At 42.0% G+C, this 19,985-nt stretch overlaps 1 protein-coding gene across 2 annotated transcripts; it reads right to left on the bottom strand.

The window, feature by feature from the left end:
* Nucleotides 1-426: 426 nt before the first annotated feature.
* On the bottom strand, nucleotides 427-18,720 carry TM7SF3 (transmembrane 7 superfamily member 3). Of its 2 annotated transcripts, none has more exons than XM_062634815.1 (12): nucleotides 18,483-18,720; nucleotides 12,594-12,748; nucleotides 10,713-10,863; nucleotides 10,134-10,254; nucleotides 9,183-9,354; nucleotides 7,926-8,103; nucleotides 6,533-6,619; nucleotides 6,010-6,090; nucleotides 5,127-5,279; nucleotides 3,687-3,784; nucleotides 3,145-3,307; nucleotides 427-2,676 (listed from the first exon to the last, which is right to left on the bottom strand). In XM_062634815.1, exons 1-12 carry the CDS (start codon nucleotides 18,550-18,552, stop codon nucleotides 2,414-2,416), a joined length of 1,692 nt encoding a protein of 563 aa, XP_062490799.1. In that variant the 5' UTR covers nucleotides 18,553-18,720; the 3' UTR covers nucleotides 427-2,413. The 2 variants fall into 2 exon arrangements, with proteins under 2 accessions (XP_062490799.1, XP_062490798.1); XM_062634814.1 differs by having other exon boundaries at nucleotides 5,127-5,309.
* Between the last annotated feature and the right edge of the window lie 1,265 nt (nucleotides 18,721-19,985).

Genomic DNA, 19,985 nt, shown 5'->3' on the forward strand with positions numbered 1-19,985 from the left:
CCATACTGTCTCTGAGCAGTCTAAGAGAAAGCAAATCTCTGAGTCAGGATTTTAGAAAGAGTCCAAAGCCCCCTTCTGCCGTAGACTTCCTACATGATCTAGCAGACTAGTTTCCAGTCAAGAAGTGGATGACCACCATTCCTTTGCTCCCTAGAACCTCCTCTGACAAAGCTGTAAAAAAAGCCTCTTTGGACGATGCACTTCCTCGCTAGCTTCGCACAGAACATAACCCCTGTCCAGCCTCTAGGTGTCACTGCAACTACATTAAGTCCTCACAACAGGTCAGTTAAGGTTCCTTCCTCCCCTACCCCCCCATCCCTTGAGGCTGAGAAGTTTTTCCAAAACAAACTATCCCTACAATACCCAAGACAGAACCTAAGTTGTAAAAGCATCTTTGAATTCAAAGAGACCCCATTAGTACCAATATTCTTTCAAAAGACATCTTTATTATAAAAGATATAGAAAATTAAACTTGTTTCTTGCACAATATTAATCACAGCAGTTATAAAAAGACCAAGGTAAACATGTTTAAGAGCATTTGTATACCAAATAAGTGTTTGCTATTTGCCATCAAATACAGCGAAGACATGCTTGGTGTCAGTGCAGCAAGGGCAGTCAGCAAGCATCAGTCTGCCAGAGGCTAGGGAAAGAGCCCTCACGGGACACAACAGCACAGCAAAGCAAGACACAAACGGCAGGATCTCCACCTTGCTCTACTGTTTGAGGCAGATGTTCTAGCTCCAAGCAATCATGGGATTTGTCTCTCTACACACCAGATGCGCTCAGTCACCTCTTACTATGCCATTAAGCTTTCATTTCTTAAATGAAAAGGGCAGGTAAGTAGAGTCATTTTAAAGCCATAATTCCTTCCTATTGCCAGGGTGCCTTAACTTCCACTTAAGTTCCCAAATAAAGCTCTTTTTCCAGTTTCCTTACATACTTATACCAAGAATTTAAAGTGATGGCCAAGAACCTGAGCTGCCACCATGAGGGTATTCATTCATGAGGGTATTCATTCAGGTAGAACAGCCATCCACCTTCAGACAGAAAGGACCATGAACTTCGCTGCTCACACTAGAAGTACAAAGATAGAAGGAAGAAGAGAGATCTTAACCTATACCAAGGTACAGGACACAAGACTTCAACCAACCATCATTTAATGCATGACAGATCACCACGTAAACAGTGACCATGAAGACCAGGATTTGGTATGGTGGGCAAAGGCAGGTAAAACCAAGGACAGCCTCAGGACTGCTTGTGCATTTATGCGAGCCAAAACCACAATGCTCCAGTCTGCATTTTGAATATGGCTGTTTGGTTTGGTTTTAAGGAAGTCAGTAAAGCCACCACACAATATCACAACCATCTACCCTTATCCAGTTTTATACTACATTCCACTTCGGACAGATGCAATCCAAAATGGTAAGGAACATAGTCAGTATGGATCCTGGTCAGGATTTTGCTAGCTGGATGCTGGTTTTCATCCCTTAACAGCAGAATTAAAAGATATATTGATTAAAAATAAAAATAGTGTTTCAATCAATTCCAGGGGAAAAAACCCAAACCAGAACTGCTGTTGGCTACAAAGAGCTTATTTAGCTTTTCCTTTTATGACAGCACCATCAAAAAAAGAAAATATACCAGAGCAGAAAAAAGACAAAAACTATTCAGAAAGCAAACAAGGAGGCAAACCTCTTGTGTCCTCTTAACAGTCATCTCTACACAGATGACCAGCTTCCTACAGAACCAGCTGAAAGAAAGTCTTCTTGTCTCAGATCAGGTCCACTTCCTGAGCCCCAGTGTGCACATTTACAACAGTTAATTCAGTGCAGTTTAAATTCAAGTCACTCAGTTTAGCTTGCAAAGTACAGTAACACTTCTTGGAAACAACTGTGTTTGCAGCCACACATTCTGTACCTATATTAGGTGGTGATACTTCAGTCCCTGCTAGAAGAACTTCTGTGTACAGTCCTCATCTTTCATGCCTCGCAATTTGAGAGACTGTCCACTTTAAGGAGCCAGTTAGGAAGTATTTCAGCAGTGGTTTTCCACACTGTAAGATAAGAACCAGAACTCTACCGGTTGCTTTCTAAGAGTTGTTTTGTATTTCCCACACCTAAACATCAAACTAGATCACCACAGGATAAATACCTGTACTTGACCATTAGTACAAGATTCTGGAGCTAGACATACACTTTATAGCAGGCTGAGTGGGCCATTGAGGAAAGAGTCACAAAACAGCATGTAGTGTACCGATAGATAACTTTTCTTCCATGTTGGGCAAATATGATCATCATTAAATTAAGCAAGGCAAACTGGCAGTGGTAATCCTGCATCACTGCCTGGTTTGCTGATGATCACTCATGTTGCCATTTCTAGATTCTTCCTCTACTCCCACTAGTTATTTGGCAGGTTACAGAAGCAAAGGAGTTCTCTCCCCAGCTGGCTGCTCTTTCTGAAAAAACTCTTTGATATGCAGCAGCTTGTTATGGATCCTCTCTCTCAGGGGAGGGATATGATGGCTAGGGTCTAAGACATTGGTGCTTCTGCGTTCCCTTTCCCGCTTCCAGGCAAGATAGGGGTGTGGTGGGAAGGGCACTTCACTTCTCTCTCGGCGAAGCTGCACAGTTATTCCGCTGAGGGCCAGCATTGTCCACACTGAGAGGATAATGAAATCTGAAAAAGAGAAACAAAACAGATTCCTGTATCAAAGCAGAAAACTCCTTCCTTTCCCAATCACAAACACTGAACAAATTTAGTGACAGAATGAAGTATTGTCTCTGCAGCCTCACATGCTTAGAGTTAACTCCATGCAAAGGGGATCACACATGGAGCAAGATGTGCCTGTTCAGTCACCACATTAGGCCTTTTGTCTGCCCATCCCACAAACTCACCAGCAAGGTCCAAGCCCAAGAAGCACCTTTCGCAAGGGCCTCTGTCACATAACACCTGCTGAAAGGCTGTGGCCTTGGAGTGTATTCAAGTATTTCTTTTGCAGGACTAGATTTTATCATTAGGGAGTTAAACCTTATACTGTACTTATTTTGTTCTTCTCTTATTCCTTCCTATCCTCAATTATCATTTACAATAGAACCACAGAGGCAGTGCTTTTTCTTTAAAAAAAGTTTTCAGAGCTGTACTCACCATTTGTTTGAAAAGGCACATTGGTGTAAGCTCTGCTGAAGTAATCATTGAGGACCTTTCTGAGCAGGTCTAAGGTGATGTAAGCAAGGCTTGTGTAGACGTAACAAGCAATAGCTAAGATCACTGCATAAGAGCCTACTATTCCAGAGGCCAGTATGTTCAGCTAGAGGGGAAGAAAAAACACAGCTTCAGGAGACTGATAAACACTCTTTAGTCCCCCACCTCATTAAGGCAGTAACTGGTACCAGTTCTTCTACTGGAAGCTGGCTGCACACACCTGTTCAACAGACATCCTTTTAAGACAGCAGAAGTTGACTAAATGCTAGCGTTAGCAGATGTTATATGCAACACTGCAGAGAGTAATTCCTTTGATTACGGACCACTTAGCACAAGTAGGGCTGAAAAGAAACTCCCCAGAGCTGGTCCTGTGCCGACTTCATGAAGCTGTATTAAGTTTTCTATACATATCTTGCAGGACTACATTTTGCATTAATAAGTCTGACAGCCTCCCTCCCTTTAAGGTGACAGTGCAGATTACTTACAATTCTTGGACAGCCAACAAAAAGCACTGGAATCAGCAAGGCTACGGAAGAAAAGGTCACCCAGAATACCACATTGTCACGGAAGACCCTGTAGTCTCCTGCAAAGACATCGCATTCCACATGTAATTTACTAGTTAGCAAAAACCTTCCTTTTGTGCAAGTGGTTGGGGTGAGCTCTCCCCTCCCCCAACAGCCCAAATTTTGTACAATCAAAAATATCCAGAGTACAGTGTTGAACAGCTCACCTTTTGAGCTCAAGTGAAGAAGTTGTTTAAGGTGCATTGTAACAGTTACTCAAAACAAGAACAGAAAAAGACTACTCTAGTTGAGTATAGGCCCTGTACCCTCAGTTTGGACAGCAGACCATGTCCATGAAACAAAGATTTATTTTTTTTTTTTTTATGAGGTGTATGTTACTCATCTGGTAAGAATAAAAAGTACCAGAGTATTTCTGCCCCATAAGAAGCCATTTTGTTACTTAAAGCCATATAGGTTTAGGATATGAAAAGCTGCATATACGTATATTTTACTCTAGTATGGTGCAAGTGCAGCCATGACAACAACACAGTGCAACAAATTCTTTTTGATTTAGGAAGAGTAATGAAGTCACTCAAACACTACTTTGCTCTCTCTGCTTTCTAAGGCCTAACCTTTTCTAAACTGACCCCCAGCTGACCCCACTGTTTTGCTTTAATGAAGACCAACCAGGGACTGCATGGATTATCACAGAATTGAGGCTTAAGTCAAACACAAATGACTAAAGAAAAACAGTCCCTCGGAGGGATCTTAAGTAGAAGACTACCAATGTTTAAAATGGACAAAGTGTGGCTGATGCTGTGGTGCCCCCGAGGGATTTCAGCTCAGCAGCCTCACTTGCTTTTAAGCAATTAGGCTATTGTCCTCTCAAAGTCATTCTGAAGACCTTAACATTGTCAATCCAGCTGCAAATACAGATTTGACTCCTAGAGTGCAATGGTCCCAGAGCCTTGCACTGTAGTATGGTGAAAGGTAACAGCAAGAGTTCCTAAATCCATACTGCCTTTACATCTGAAGCCTCTAAGTTAAGACTGCAGATTTTCTAATGTGACTTGCTCTGGATAGGAAATAGACAGCAAGTGCATGCTTGGAGCAGAGCTGGTGGCACTGACTGCTGCAATGTCATACAGCTTATGTAGAAAGGGCCTCAGCAAGTTCTCCACAGAATAAGCAGTTTCCTTTCCCCACTAGTGCAGATTCTGTAAGTAGTTTTAATTACAGCACACCTGAACAAAGGCTTCAGGTATGTCACTATTCCTTCCAACACTGGAAAGGGAAAGTTAAACATCATACTAAGACAAAACAGAGCAGCATTCATTTTAGAGGCTTGCAATGTCCCTGTAATACAGCAGGAATACATCACTCCATAGCCAGCACTTTGCAGCAGAGTATTTCAGTGCATACCTAGTGGGGTAAAGAAGACTGTTGATGAAAAGAGAAATCCCAGCACAAGTCCAATAATAAACATGCAGAGTATGATCGAGCCAAATCTCCACCAGCTCACAACCAAGAGGAGCCCTCCAACAATTCCAGCTACTGCTGTCAAAATAAGACGCACTGAAAAACAAAAGGGGAAATTCCAAAACTCTGAAAACTCGTTATTGCAATACTGTATCCAGCAGCTTTACTTACATTTTTTATTGTTACCTAATGAAAATTTTCTGAATACAGGCAAGAGTATCAGTATTTGCCTCATGCATATTCCACTTAGACTCCAGTCTGCAATTGAGAATGGACCACTGGAAGAGCAGTAAAGGGCTGGAATAAAAGGCTTGCTACTATCTGCATTATTAGTACCTTCAATTCTCAGGGCAGTTAAGGTTGCAACTGCTAAGGCACATGTATCAAAAAGGTAACTATGAGGCAGGACACAGACAAAAAGAACTAATTGTTGCTGATCTATAAAGCCGGGTACAAACCTTCTACTTGTTTTACAGATGAAATCTGTATTTGATCAGAAACTGAGGTCCACCCATTATAAAAAAAAAGTAGAAAGGAAGTGTGTTGCAAATTTCCAGGATTTCTAAAAACCTGGATCTTCCTTGGCTAAATACTGAAATTTGTCTTTTACAGTTGCAGCTATATTAATTAATTCTGCTGTTGGAAGCAAAAGCTACTCTGTTGCACATTCAGCTATTATGGTAATCACAGCTCAGTTCAAGTACTCAGACACCACTCTGCTATCCTTCCTAAGGCTAGCCAACAACAAGCATAACTGAGATTTTACTTAAGAGATTCATAATACTACTTTTGGAAGGGTATCGGGTATCCTAAAACATCTACTCACCATCATAACCAAGGCCAGTTACTCGTGTGATGAATACAAAGAAGAAGAAGGCTGTGAATATGAAGCCCATGAAGAATAAGTCTAGAGAAGAAGGAAAAAGACTTAGGATACTGTCATAATACTTCATACCAAACCCACTTCAGTACATCTTCAAATATCTTGGAAGTTACAACAGGGAAGGAACATATCAGTTCCTTTTGTGCTTCCCAGACACTGACAGCCAGACAACACTTTGATGTGGAAAGCAGTGTCCTCAAGCTCTTCAGTCAAAAATTATGTATTTATATCTATGTTGCCCAGCATTCACCTTAATTCCACATTTCTGTTCCCTGCATAACAGGAACTTCTTGCTCATCTGTGCTTAAAAGACCTGATCCTGTAAAAGCCAAGCAGTGGACCTAATTGACATGTAATAACTATCAATGCAATCTTATTAATAACACCACCATTCTAAGTTACAGCAAAATCAGTTATGAAATTCCAATCAGACTTATGAAAAGAGGAAAACACAAGTATTCAGTACCTGTTTTCCAGAACCTGTGTCCAAAAAAGCAAGTGAAAAGACCAAGAACAGCAAAAGTAGTAAAGAATACTTTGGTAGAGAGTTTACCTAAAAGGAGAAAGAAAGGGTTACTAGAGCATCCTACCTGGTAGTCCCCACAGTGAGACTAAGGTATGGTCAGTTTGCTGTAACTGACAGCTTTGTATCTGCAAGTCCTTCAGACACACCATGTGAGCAGATCTGCCATGGCTGAACTACCAGTTATCTTGACTGGATCTCCAACAGAATATTGAAGTAGTTCTAGACTACTTTACCCTTATTCAGAAGATTGACATATCTGTAACAATTAGTTAAGTAGCTCTAACTTGCTGATTAAGATACAGCTTTACCTGAAAATTATCTGCTCAGCTTTAAAAAAAATAAAATAAAGGTACATCCAATCACCTTAAAAAATCAGTGCCACAGGAGTAGTGACCCAGGCAGCAGCTCTAGTCTTTATCACTGCAGCCTTCAACATGATCCCCCCTTAATATATTTTTCATGCAAGAGAAAGGACCATCACCCTAGCACAACTCACCTGTCTCCTAGGTGAAATTCTTAATATTACTTAAACTATTTGAAAAAATAAACCATATTTTCCTAGTTCTCCAAATTACAGAAGAGAGGTTTAGCCTGGATAATCTCATGTCGTCATAAGACAGTTGCGTATTACAGTGTATAAGAAAGTAAACATGAAAGCACATCTTTCTTCATGCACCATATTCTACCCATATATTTAGCCCTACTGTAGTCATAATGGGAATGGCAGCTTTACTCTTTTTCTGCTCAGATTCTATCATTATATAACCTTGTACAAAGTAGCATGACTTTGGGGTCATTCCACTATTGCTGATATTATTTTTATGTTTATTTTAGGTGACCACCTCCTTTCAAAATATTTGTAGGTCACTGATTCCTGATACCACTAGCACAGTTAAACAGAAAATAAATATCAGACTGGATCCTAATCTAGTTCATATTTTATTAGCCTAGTTTATATGGATGTATTTATTAGCCTAGTTTTACATACAGAATCTATAGTCCTACAAATCATTTAACATTATGTATCCGGTTCAGATGGAAAAAGCTAGACTAGCGCTAAAGAACTGAAAGTTATATATTGTCAAGCCACAATATTAAACCTCCATTAAGTTAAACCTTCAATTGCTAATGCTCTTCTTACTCTTATTTCATCATCCTAGAATTTCTCCTCAATCAACAAGTAAACTCCATCATAAAGTAACAAAATATATCCAGTGTAAAACAAAATGCTTCTTCACACATTTAAAAAAATAATCTCAAAAAGGACCATTCAGCATTTTGGAGCACAATAAGCCTGAGACGAGTTGGCAAAGATATACAAATCCCAACTTACTAAGAGAAGAGCAGCTATCCACTAGGTCAGCAAAGCTGCAGGCATATGTATGCACAGGTATGTATGCAGCAGAAGTATTCCAAAGAGGATCCCATACTATGACGTTGTAGATCACACCTTGTCCAGGAAGTGAGGAAAAGTAGATATTGGTCTTGTCATCAGTTGTCAGTGTAAGCATCTGGAACAGTAAAGCATATTTTTAATTGCAATGAACTGCTTGTCACTGTTACCGATAGCATGTTGATGTGTTCATACAGCTGAGGCAATACTCAGCAGCTCAAGGAAGACTACCTCTCCAAGAACTCCAGGCAAGAGTTCTCCTATTCTGAACCCCCTCAGAATTAAATTGAAGCATTAAAGGCTCAGAGGACTGACTGCATTTCTTCCAGCATTACTACAGTTTCTTATGGGGGACAAGACTCTCCCACTCATATGTTTTGCTCCTCCCTATTTGAGGACACAGCTTGGGTTCCCTGCCAGTCTACTAACCCAGGTCTGGCCTCAGAAGCTTGCCAGGCTGCTGTTCTACTCACTAGCAAAACCAGGCAGGTCATCACCACCGAGTCCCTGCTCCATCCCTTCCAATCTCTTTGCTGGAGAGCAGGTAAACATGTAGCAAGTGTTTGCTCTCACTTATCAGATCTCTTTATGCCACTCCAAATGGCACTCATCTGTGTTCCAGTTTCACTCTATTCTCCACCCCTGTTCTCTTCATTGCATTGCCTGCTCAACCCTCAACATCTGAGGATGCCAGACACCAGCGTCTATCAGGCACCACAGGAGATTACCCGTCTTTGTCAGAATTGGCTCTACTCCTGGATTTACAGGCACTCAGTAGCAGTACAGCTATAGGCAAGCTGGCTTTTAACATCACTGAAAGAGCACTGTGACTAAAGCAGTATACAGCAAGCAAGAAGACACTCCCATAAAAGCTGGTTTCATTGAGAAAAGGGTGTAAGACATAGAAACATCTCAGACTAGTCAAATGATGTCTACCTAATAGAGTCCATTGCAAGATGTCACAATTCTGCCACACTTGGGGCTCTGCTAACTATCCACCTCTATGTCAAAAGAGTGGTTGCCATTTTGCATGCAAGACTCGCTGTATACTTCCTAGCCAGAAGTCCCAGATACAAGTAAGAAGCCTGAAGCATCAGCTTGTTTATGTCACCACTTAAGGAACAGAAGCACAGGGGAGAAGAAAACATGAAGTAGTGCCACTGCCACATGCTTGTAACACCAGTGCTTCAGACTTACTTTAATGCCATTGGCTTTGATACTTCGCACCTCGGACATCTTCCGTATGTGGCTCATGAGTACCATCTCAGAAAGATCATTCTCTGGTAAAAAATACTGGTAGACATCATAGTGCAGCCGCCATCTGGAGTTCTGACCAGTCCCTGAATCACAGGATGGTGGGTTTGCTCCTCTGCAATTAAAGAGATCAGCTACATGCCCATCACAAGCCCCCAGATCTTAAGATTAGTCTTCAGAAGTTACCTGGCTGAGATGGCAGCATGTCTTCTACTCTTTAGAAGTTCACACTAGTAGCTAATTCAAAGTCAGACTGTAAATGCTTGCAAGCACAGACTACAGCAGTGTTATGCAGAAGCACTCTGATAGAGGTACTGTCTGCGCTGGTACCTGCCTTTACATGTACAGAGGCTTCCTAAAGTTGTCATAAGGAACCAGCACAAGAGTTCCAAGAGGTGACAACAATCAAAGATCACAACATCACTGTCTGGTTTTCCATGCATATTAAATATACAAACAGCTCTGAACACAGCTTTCCCATTCCCTGCCTATCACCTGAGACACCAGGCACCATTCAGGAAAAAATGCTTTATAACTTGAAGTCAAAATGTTAGACAAAACTCTAGGTCATTATCAGGCCTCAGTACCAGTAAAGGAATGAAACTGGCTAGAATACGCAATTGCTTCTTAAACAGATTAAGTCATAATGAGGAATGGGAAGATCCAGTATTTGCTAACTGCTTGCATATCTGAAGTTGAATAGTCATTTCCACAAGATGCAGCTCTCAACTATCTCTTTCATGTATTATCTCTCCTCCTCCTCATTTACCTCTCAGTTTGTTGCAGCAAACAAGATTCCTGCCAGCAGCTGGATAGTCAGCCTTTTCAGCAGAATCTTGTTTTATGATCTTGGCCAAATAAGGTCTTGCTCAGTGCACTCAGTTTTTCACACACCTGTTATATCCCAAGTTTGCAGGGGCAAACTTGATGTGTGTATCAACCAATGTATAGTCTAGGTAAATATTTGGATCCACTTCCAAGTCAAACTCTAGATTGCAGCCTCCAGGAATAGGATCTAAAACACAGAAAAGATAACTGTAGTAGTTGTTACTTCCCCCTTAGATGCATGAAAAAATAAAAATTAAAAAATTTAAAGAAAAAGAAAAATAAATCAAAGACCTCAGCAATGGAGGTACTTGCTGGCATAACCTGCTTGCCGAGCACATAAAATTATCAACTTCTAGTCCTGCCAACAGCACAAGTGGCATCACTGCAGTCTAAGCTAGGTCCTGATGCATACACAACAGTTTTCTACTCTAAGGCTGAAGTCATGACAAGACCATACAGTACTTCCTTATACACAAGTCAATTCTGCAGTGAGTGATACTAAACTTTTTCAGACCATTTCAAAAGAATTTCTGGCATCTCCATCACACATTTGCATCATGTAAAGGTGTTCATTTGAGGTGTTCATTTCACAGTTAGCTTGCAATAAGCAGAGGTGGTATCCCTTACAGAGTAATAAGAACATACCTTTCTCCATATAGGGAATAGAGATAGCTGTGCCGAGCACCTGGCTAGCATCCAGAGACCGAAGGTACCATGTACATACGGTCTGCTGAGGCCGAAGGATGGAAACCAGTCCTTTGTCTACTCCAGTTCCTGAGCTGTTCACAGATGGATTCTGGACAGAAACAAATGCTATAACCAAGCAGTTCTTCTTGAAAAGATTTCTACCACAACCTGACCTATTGTACAGGAGTCACATTCCTGCCACAAACCCACAGGGCATGTATTTCAGTGCCAGTGACCACAGATGAGGCACTCAGTCCTTAGCTAGCTGATAAAAGGAAGATGGAAAAAAGGGAGTGGCCTCTGACACCACACACTGCCTAGCTCAGGCTCAAAAACCCAAGTGATAAATTGATACTACTAAAGAGTTGATAATCACAGGCAAGTTGTGGAGAAACTAGCTAGTTGAAGTCTACTGCTACACAGCAATGGACTGAACACTAGAAGTGTAAAGGGACTGGAATATCCCCCACAAAAAGCAAGGTACATTCTGGGAAGTGCAGAAGCCCTTCACTCTCTCCACCAGAATGAAGATGACTGTATGACAGCTGGCTTATTACTAGCCATGCCAGACAAGGCCAGTTCAGCTACTGACCCAATCCCCACCATCACCAACCCTTCTAGAACCAGGGGTCTTGAAGAAAGACGGGGCAGTATCACACTCACACAGCTGAACAAATAACTGACCTGCAGTCAAATCTGTTTTTCAGCATGGAAAATGTGCTTTTGACCAAGAAGGCCACACTCATCTGAGGCAACACTGTAAGGAAGCACTTTGGACCTGGCAGACTTTATGGTCTGGCTTAGCTTCGTATTTCTAGAGGCAGGGCAGTCCTAAGAGCAGTATAGCCATATTTATGCATCGTTGCCCTTGGCTTGGTAAGGTCAATTGCAAGGAAGCTCTGTATTGGCAGCAGAAGATTCTGCCAGTGGTAATCAAAGACTGAAGAGGTGTAACAGTAATGCCTTAACCCTGTAATCCTGGTTATTTCATCAGTACAAAGATGACTGAGCTGGGTGACTTGTATTACAGGTTATCTATCTCCTGAGCTTCCCAGGATACTTCTTGGCACTCAATATATTCTCATTTGGATAAACCTGATAGAGAGCAGGAAACTGGATGGCAGTTGTCAGGTCTCTGTCTACCACCTTCAGCTTAGTCTACATTCTGCTCAAACAAAAGCTAGAGCCTCACAGCACTATAAAAAAATCCCACTACGTTAGATGATTGCATGCCAGTAATGATGGGACAAACTGAGGCTAGTGTATAGCAGTAAGAATGCTTCTATTGTTGGCTAGAAGTAACAGCCTTCATTGGAGCACTATAGACTAATTTTTCCATGTGCCACCAAAGGAGAATCAGATTCAGGACAAAAAGCTGGAGTAACAAGACATCCTATCTGTAGTGGCTAGATCCAAGCCACAAACAGCAGACTAATAAACATCCCAAAGCAATCATGTTTAGTGTATGAGGTATCTAGCAAATAGTTCTCACAGAATATTATGTACCTTGTTTTTCATTTTACAAGCTAACGGATAGTAGTCAGCAGTCATATGTCAAAAGCACCATTTCCACCAAGAACAAAAAGCCTTGAAAGATTTTCAAGTCAGCTCTGAAATTCCTTTAGCATTTGTCATCCAAAATAGCAGCTATGATATACAAGAAAGGATTTCTGAAGCCAAAATAATACTCTCCAAGAGTCATGCAGGTATTAAGATAGTATTATTTTATATTAGTATTATTTATACAGCTTCAGTTCTATATTCCTACATATACCAAGGCCAACTCCTTTGTTAAAAGAAAAGTAGCACTTAAGAACAGAAGTGACACTTTTACCATACCTTATCAAAGGATATCACCACATTGCTTTGCTGGGCATGTACTTGAAAAATGACAACAGTCACATTGCTTGCAATGTTCCTGATTACAGCTTCCACTGGATTGGTCTGGTTAAGTAGCACATTTCTGAATTTTCCCAAGGACAGCTCAAGAAGACCTGTAGAACAAAAAAAAAAAAAAAAAAGACACTTTTTTGTCCAGAGAGAAGCAATTACTAAGGGAAGTCTGACAGCTTTCAGTAACCCAGTAATTAATCTGATTAATTTTTGCAAGACACAACCAAGACAATTTCTTCTTATGATGAGCATAACCCCATGATCCACCGTCATTTTCATTTAAAGAGAACCATGTGACCTAGGACATAAGCCTCTCTGAGAATCAGCTTTGGCTTGTCATTCAAGTCATGCTAGAATGCCTATTTTCTCTACATGCTGGGCTCTTGAGGGACAAGGGATATCAGAGGAAGAAAGAGAAGCAGCTGTATAGAATCCACAAGATTCTCTTGGTGGTGGTTAGCAGGCAGACTAGATGTTTATAAAGCACGCACAATGCCTTTCAGGTTTTTTTGCCAAAATTCCTCTGTTTGCATACACTGTAGCCCAGCAAACCTAAAACTTATCAAGCCTAAACACATACACAGCACTTCCTCAATAAAGTTGCCTCTTCCAGTGTAAAGAGTTGATAGGGTTGAGTACTCCAGCAGAAGCAGAGAGTAATCAACAGCACCATCCTTATACACTGTTGCTGATGATTCAGATCATCCAGGAAAAGAAAAGGATATAGTCATATCATCTGAATCAATAGCCAGTACTCTAACTCCTTTCCAATTGTCTGTCCTCCCCCTTCCTCCCCCACCTCTCGTCTGCCAAGAACTGGCATCTTTGGCCAGCTTCTTTGCCTGTTGATACGTAGCTAGAAGTGAGCTCCTATCCTCATGCCTCCCCCACTCACCTCACAGTGGAGGAAAAAACTAACACTTCTCATCTTGCCAACTTCAGCCTCTACATGCCACCCCAAAAATTCAATCAACACTAGGACAGCACCACCAATAAAACCCCAGCTGAAATATGGGGATCATATGCCATCTAGGAGTTAAAAATATTCTGTTTTTCAGTTCCATCATCTGCAGTTTGTGTTAAGGTAGAAAAAGTTTCTACTCAAAGTTTTCAAACAGTAATTAATGTAAAATTAGAGCTACAAAAAAGCTTTATGCATTCTTCAGAAATAGACAGAGTACCCCTTCAGGTTATCCTCCCCTTCACAAGACCTCTGCTGTCCTTAGATCTTAAGTCTACTAGAAATGCAACGAGCAGTATGAATACTAAAGAAAAGAATTCAAAAGGCAGACTATACATCTATGCACTTAGAAATTTTAATTGAAAGCTTAAAATGCAATAAAATATTTTTCTTTGATCTTTAAGAACTTGAGCACAGTTTCCTGAACCACAGATATTCACATGTAGATGTTTTTAAGGAAAAAAAAAAAAAAAAACAAAAACAGAAAAGCTGAAACCATATACATCCTCTCTATGCTCTACATCAAGGGCAGCAGGGGAAAAACTGCACTGGTCTGTCTTATTTCTCACTTCCACTCTGTACTTATACCCAGAGGCCTTGAACACGAGAACAGATTCATCAGCAAGACATGCAGCTACTACTGCAACACAATCATGAGACTCTAAATGTCAGAGGCCCTCTGGTAAATTAAAGTATAGTGTTCTACACTGCTTTACTGTTTGCATAACTGCTTCTAAAACAGTGCATGTGATATACATTTTAAATTAAAGTCTGGACAGAACAGAACAGGCTCATAGTGAAGAACAAGAATGCCCACATCCATCTGACAGGTCTTTTCAGCTTGTTGCTCACAGGCTCCTTGAACTACACTTCTAACCAAACTTGAAAGACGACTAAAAGGAGAGTTCACAAGAACTGCAGAGTAGATTCTAAGAAATTTGCTATAAAAGCAACTGCTACATGGCCATAAACCTTTCCAGCGTTCTCTTTTTCTGTCATTTGAACATCTGCCCTGGAGCACCACTAGTACAGACAAAGAGCTTGGAGAACAACTAATGATTCATCAGGCCTACCTCCAGTGCAAGTTCTCAGACAGGCATTAGACTACCTGAGCCATACAGAGTTCAGTGTTATCAAAGATGTTTTGGAAGACAGATACTAAGACCCCCATGAACACATGGTGCCAACCACAGCGTGCAAGCTGCTTCTTTGGGCAAGCTTGATCAAACTGAAGGTAGCACATCAAATAGGACTGCAGGTTCAGCAGCACATGCAGCAAAGATAACACCACCACAGAAGTGAAGTAATTGACCTAGTAAGTCTGCAATGGAGCCAGAAAGAAAATCCAAGCATCCAAACTTCTTTTATTGTTTCATTTGCTTCAAGGAGTTAAGGGCTGGAAAACACCCCATCAGATGCCAGGCTATCACCTCTTCCTTGCCTTGCAGGGAGAAGCATGATGGTCACTGCACGTCAGAGTAGTTTTGGGTTAGATACAAGACAGGAATCCTCACCATTACAGGGATCATCAACTGAAAACACACTTAAAGGAAGTCAACATTGCTGAAACTAAGCAAGAGCAGAGCAAAGATGGAGTGCTGAGCATGTATTACTTCATATACTAGTAGCAATACAAGAACAGGAACACAGATAATCCAGCATATAAAAGAACTGATGAAAAGAGGTGGGCAGCCCACTCTGCCACTCCTCATATCTTTTCTCCCACATGAAGGGCAAAACCAGTAAAGAGAGCAAAGGAATGAAAACTCTCAGAGTTCCTTTGAGATCAAACCCCCTTATTCATAACTCCAAGTAACAAGGTAGTTGACTTCAGAGACAACATTTATCATCCCTTTGCTGTGACATGCACCTTCCCCAACAAGCAATACCCAGCTTTAACCATTTCCATTCTGCTGATTCAATGCCAAGCTCAGTTCATTTGATGCTTGAAGTCATATTTCCAACTCCAATAGTCAAGTGCCACTCCCATCACCAATAAACAGTTAACCACACAAGGTCCATGATGACACCTAGCAGTCCAATTTCCATTAAGAAACACAACTGAAGAAATACCACTGCTGCTCATATAGGAAGAGTATTTACCTACAGAGTCATGCCCAATCATTATGCTTGCCTCAGATAAAGAAGTTCTCCATAGTCAGGGGAAACACATTTCTACTCTGTGACAACCAATTGTCAATGGGTATGCAGAATAAGGTTATGTAAGATTTAAGAGGCAAGAACCTTCCAGCATAGGGAGTATGCAAACAAGTAGTCACATGAAGACATTTAATGGAGATGAAATGCAAGCTCAGACTCAAAACTAGTTTGAATAGGGAAAACATGAGTATAGTTACTTAACAGAATAAAGCCAGCAGCCATACTGTATCAGACCTGCAAGGCCACATATATATGGACACATGGCAGAGTCCTGCTACAAGGTCTCTGTGTCTTTTCACAGTAGTAGAACCCCAAATAAAGACTTTACCGACCCCAAAAGAAACAAGATTTACGTAAGCTTCTAAATTTTAATTTCATGTGAACTGAGGCTCATGTTTATAGGACAGTTTGATGCATGAAGTAGATAGGGCCACAGAATTTGTCTTGTTATCAACTGCACCGCTCCCACACCAGAAGACTCTTCATCACGCTAGAAGCCATGAGGTCTACAGTCTCAGAAGAAAGGGAAGAAGCACCAGTCTCACCTGCTTACAGTTTTACTAATCCACTTCGACTACCAGCCAGAGCACACAAGACCTGGCCTCAGTCATATTGCTGGTACTGCTGATTAAGAAGTAATTTGCACATCTGGGCAGTAGAGCATCAAGATGCAAGTGCCCAGCTGACCAATACATACAGGCAGCTAAACAGCTTTGCATGAACCTCTTATTTTAAAATTTTGTCTTTGGATAGACTAAACAGCTAGCACTAATTAAGTTCATCCAGATAAGCTCCCTTTGCAAAAGGGAGCTCAATCCCAATTACCCTGTAAATTTGCTTTAGTTTTTCCAACACTGAGCAATCTGGTTTAGATGTAGCAAACAAGGCCAAGTGCATTCCTATTTCATAAATGTGGAGCTCCCTGGAAGGTAACAAACATGATACACAACACTTTTGCACAAATACTAAGTTTGAAGCAGCCCATCAAAACCCCAGAGAGGTAATATAGGCCATCATGCACAGATTTTACTTATCTGCACATTTAAAATGAAGGAGGATCTAGTATTAGGACACAGCAGTGCCCATCACAGTATCACAGTATGCTGGAGATTGGAAGGGACCTCAAAAGATCATCTAGTCCAATCCCCCTGCCGGAGCAGGAACACCTAGATAATGTTACACAGGAATGTGTCCCTGCAAACCACTGGATAACCACAAGACAATTTCAAATAAGTGAACCATTAAGCAAGTGTCCTCACTTAAAGGGCCTAATAATAGCTGTTCCTACACAAATTACACAGCTTAGTAGCCTTTCAGGAGGAAAATACTTTCACCCTCCACCCTCGAATCTACAAGGAAATACAGCAATAGGCTCCTTCAAGGTAGAGCAGTTAGCTCCATCCCATATTCATTCTGCCTTTTAACATACTGTAACAAACTACAAATAAAGACATGACCCATTTTCAATCAAGTCCAGGAGACAAACTGCTTGTCACCATCTTTTAGCATAAACATTAAGACCCAAGAACACCGAGCCTCCATTCTCAGACTTGCTTGCCATCATCAGCAGCCAAGCCTAAGAGTCTAAGTCCTACAGGAAGCAGGGACCCGGCTCTCCTCTAAGATCTTGGGCATGAGACTCTGGGTGGGGGAGAAAGAGAAGTCTTCCACACTCGAGACTGGTTCCAAACACTGTTCTGCAGCTTTGCAAAGTATCCCAAGAGTAGATTTTTTCCTTTTGGTCAATTAAGCTTCATTAAAGGCAAGTTTAAAAATAAAACTGTAAGACGAGGAGGCTTACATCAGCCCTAACATAAAGGGCTGCTTGCTTATCTCTAAGTTATCTCTGAAAGGAAACCAATTATTTTTTTCCTTCATTTGAACAGATAAGAATTTAACTAGAAAAAAGTAAGCAACTCCTAAGTCTTCACAAGCTAAACTCTTTATAGTACACTTACCTCTGGACACCTATTTTAGTCACATGCAGGTACACGGGAATTGCCAGAAAAGCCCATGTCAAATAAAGTCAAATTACATCGGTATGGACAAAAAGTAATTTTAAGAATCGAGATCCAAATTCTAGGGGCAGGAGGAAGGAGAAAATGCTTATTTCCTTAGTTTTATACTGGCAGTGGTTTCCAGCCCACAGTTCACTGGGTGCTAGGACCCAACATGTGGTTTAAAAAATATATAAAAATCCCACTATTAACCATATTCCCTTTCTCATATACATTCATGAGTAAAGAATGCCACCTTGTTTCTTTAACAGAAACACAGCGCTACACCAGACTCATCAGCCTGTACCGTATCTCTGCAACGGCCCAGGTAAAATTAGCCCTGTATATCCATGTAAGAGCTAAAGTAATGGTGCTCATACCGATTAAGGTAGGAAAAAAAGAGGGGTAATGTCCCCGTACCCACAAAGATGACGATAAGAATGAATATAACGAACTCTCTCCAGCTCTCCAGACAGCTGCGTCTTCGCTTTGATCTTCTCCCCCTCAACCCTCCAGACAGCTGCAGGCCGACCCACTACCGCCTGCAACACCCCTCAGAAGACTCCACAGACCCTTCCTCACAACAACCCCTTTCCCCTCCATCCCGCTAGACCTCCACTCGCCGCAAAAACTCACTCTCCCCGCTCGAACCCGCGCTCCGCCAGCCCTTCGGCCGCTTAATGGCCGCCACGGCCCGCCCCCCCACGCCGCGCTTACCTGAGGCATCACCATAGCGGAAGACCCCCAGGAGCCCATAGAGCACCACGGAGCAAAAAGGGAGCCTCATGGCGCTGAGAAAGGAACGGGAGAGTGGGGTGTGAGCCAGCCCAGGCGGTTAGGAGGGGCTTGAGCCGGGCAGGCCCTGAGAGGCGGCGCAGCGCAAACGCCGGCTCAGCACCGCCCCACAGGACCCACCCGGCGGAGGCCATTCCCATCATCCTCTCACCCACCTCAGCGCTGAGGTAACGACCCCAGCTGCCGTCCTCGACGGCTCTTACCCTCCCAAGCCGCGTCCGCCGGCTGTGTGTACTTGTAAGCGCATACAAGTGGCTTAAGAAAGTGTCCAGGTCGAGGTGGGGAGGGTTGGATTTTAAAATGGTTATTTATTTATTAATTTTTAAAGCAGCTGCCATTTGGTTTTGCCTCATAAGCGGCAGTGAGAAACGCTGCTAACCCTCAGGGATTCTCAGGCGTGTGTTCAAGGCGTCTCTGGCTGCAAAGGTGATTCATGAGCACATGGTAGGAGGAAACAGAAGGCAAATTAAAAATACCTCTTTTTGAGGGTGTGTTTTCACTTTGTTATTTGGGCCTCACGAGTTTGCATCATAACCTAGGCTCTAAAACCGATCGCCCCATTGCGTTTATTCTTTCTGCAGCTTGCTTTGGTTTCCAGTTGAAGGGAAAAAGGAAGCTGTCCGTCTGGCATAAGAACACAGCAATGGGTGCTGCTCCATGTTTGTAGCTGTTCCATATACATGGGTGCACTTCCTCCTGGCTTTGCCTGCCATGCTCAGGATCCTGATCTCCATTACGTTATCTGGTGTGCTGAAGTTACTTGTGTTCTGCTGAATGAGGTTCCTGTAATTCAAAATCCATGAGATATTAAAATCCTGTTAAATTTAGTGTTTGCCACTGCCATAGTTGAGCTGAGACCTCATCCGCTCTTTATTCACATCTCGGCATCCAAACTGCTCACCCTCGGCTTTCATAGACAAGCAGCACCTGCAACAGGCTTGGCTTACAAGTGAGGCTTTGATACGATAAGCCTCACTTATTCCAGGCTTAGTCCAGCATCTATCCCATTTGTGGAAACCCAAGAACCTTTTGACTTCAACAGTAGTTGTAAACACCTTAAAAACATGCAGTGTTTGGTAGAGTGCAGTAGTTTGTGACTTGGCTTTTTAATGGAGGAGCAATAAGGAACCCACATTCATAAGAAGCACAGAATAGTTTGGGTTGGAAAAAACTTTAAGATCTAGTTCCAACCCCTGACATGGGCAGGGACACCCTCTACTAGACCAGATTGCTCAAGGCCCTGCCCAAACTGGCACATGGCCAACAAAATGCTAACCCCAACCATGCCATCACAGAAACACTTTGGTTGGGTTGGTTGGTATCATGGCGAGGAGGGTAGCTGTGAGGGCGAATGTCTCGTGACATATGCGTTGCTGCTGAGTGGCTGCACACGCAGCACCACCAGGGAGTTAGGCAGAAGAAACT

The sequence above is a fragment of the Pezoporus occidentalis genome, unplaced genomic scaffold (assembly GCF_034315485.1).
Source record: "Pezoporus occidentalis ecotype Australia unplaced genomic scaffold, CSIRO_AGI_Poc_V1 ctg44, whole genome shotgun sequence".
NCBI lineage: Eukaryota > Metazoa > Chordata > Aves > Psittaciformes > Psittacidae > Pezoporus > Pezoporus occidentalis.

What these genes read in the sequence shown, in the direction of transcription:
- TM7SF3 (XM_062634814.1), bottom strand. Translation starts at nt 18,552, where the DNA reads ATGAGGCTCCCTTTTTGCTCCGTGGTGCTCTATGGGCTCCTGGGGGTC. An exon ending in TCAAAGCCAATGGCATTAAA is followed by an intron (nt 8,104 to 9,182) that starts GTAAGTCTGAAG and finishes TTACTGTTCCAG; the next exon opens with ATGCTTACACTGACAACTGA. An exon ending in ACACAGGTTCTGGAAAACAG is followed by an intron (nt 6,091 to 6,532) that starts GTACTGAATACT and finishes CTTCTTCTCTAG; the next exon opens with ACTTATTCTTCATGGGCTTC.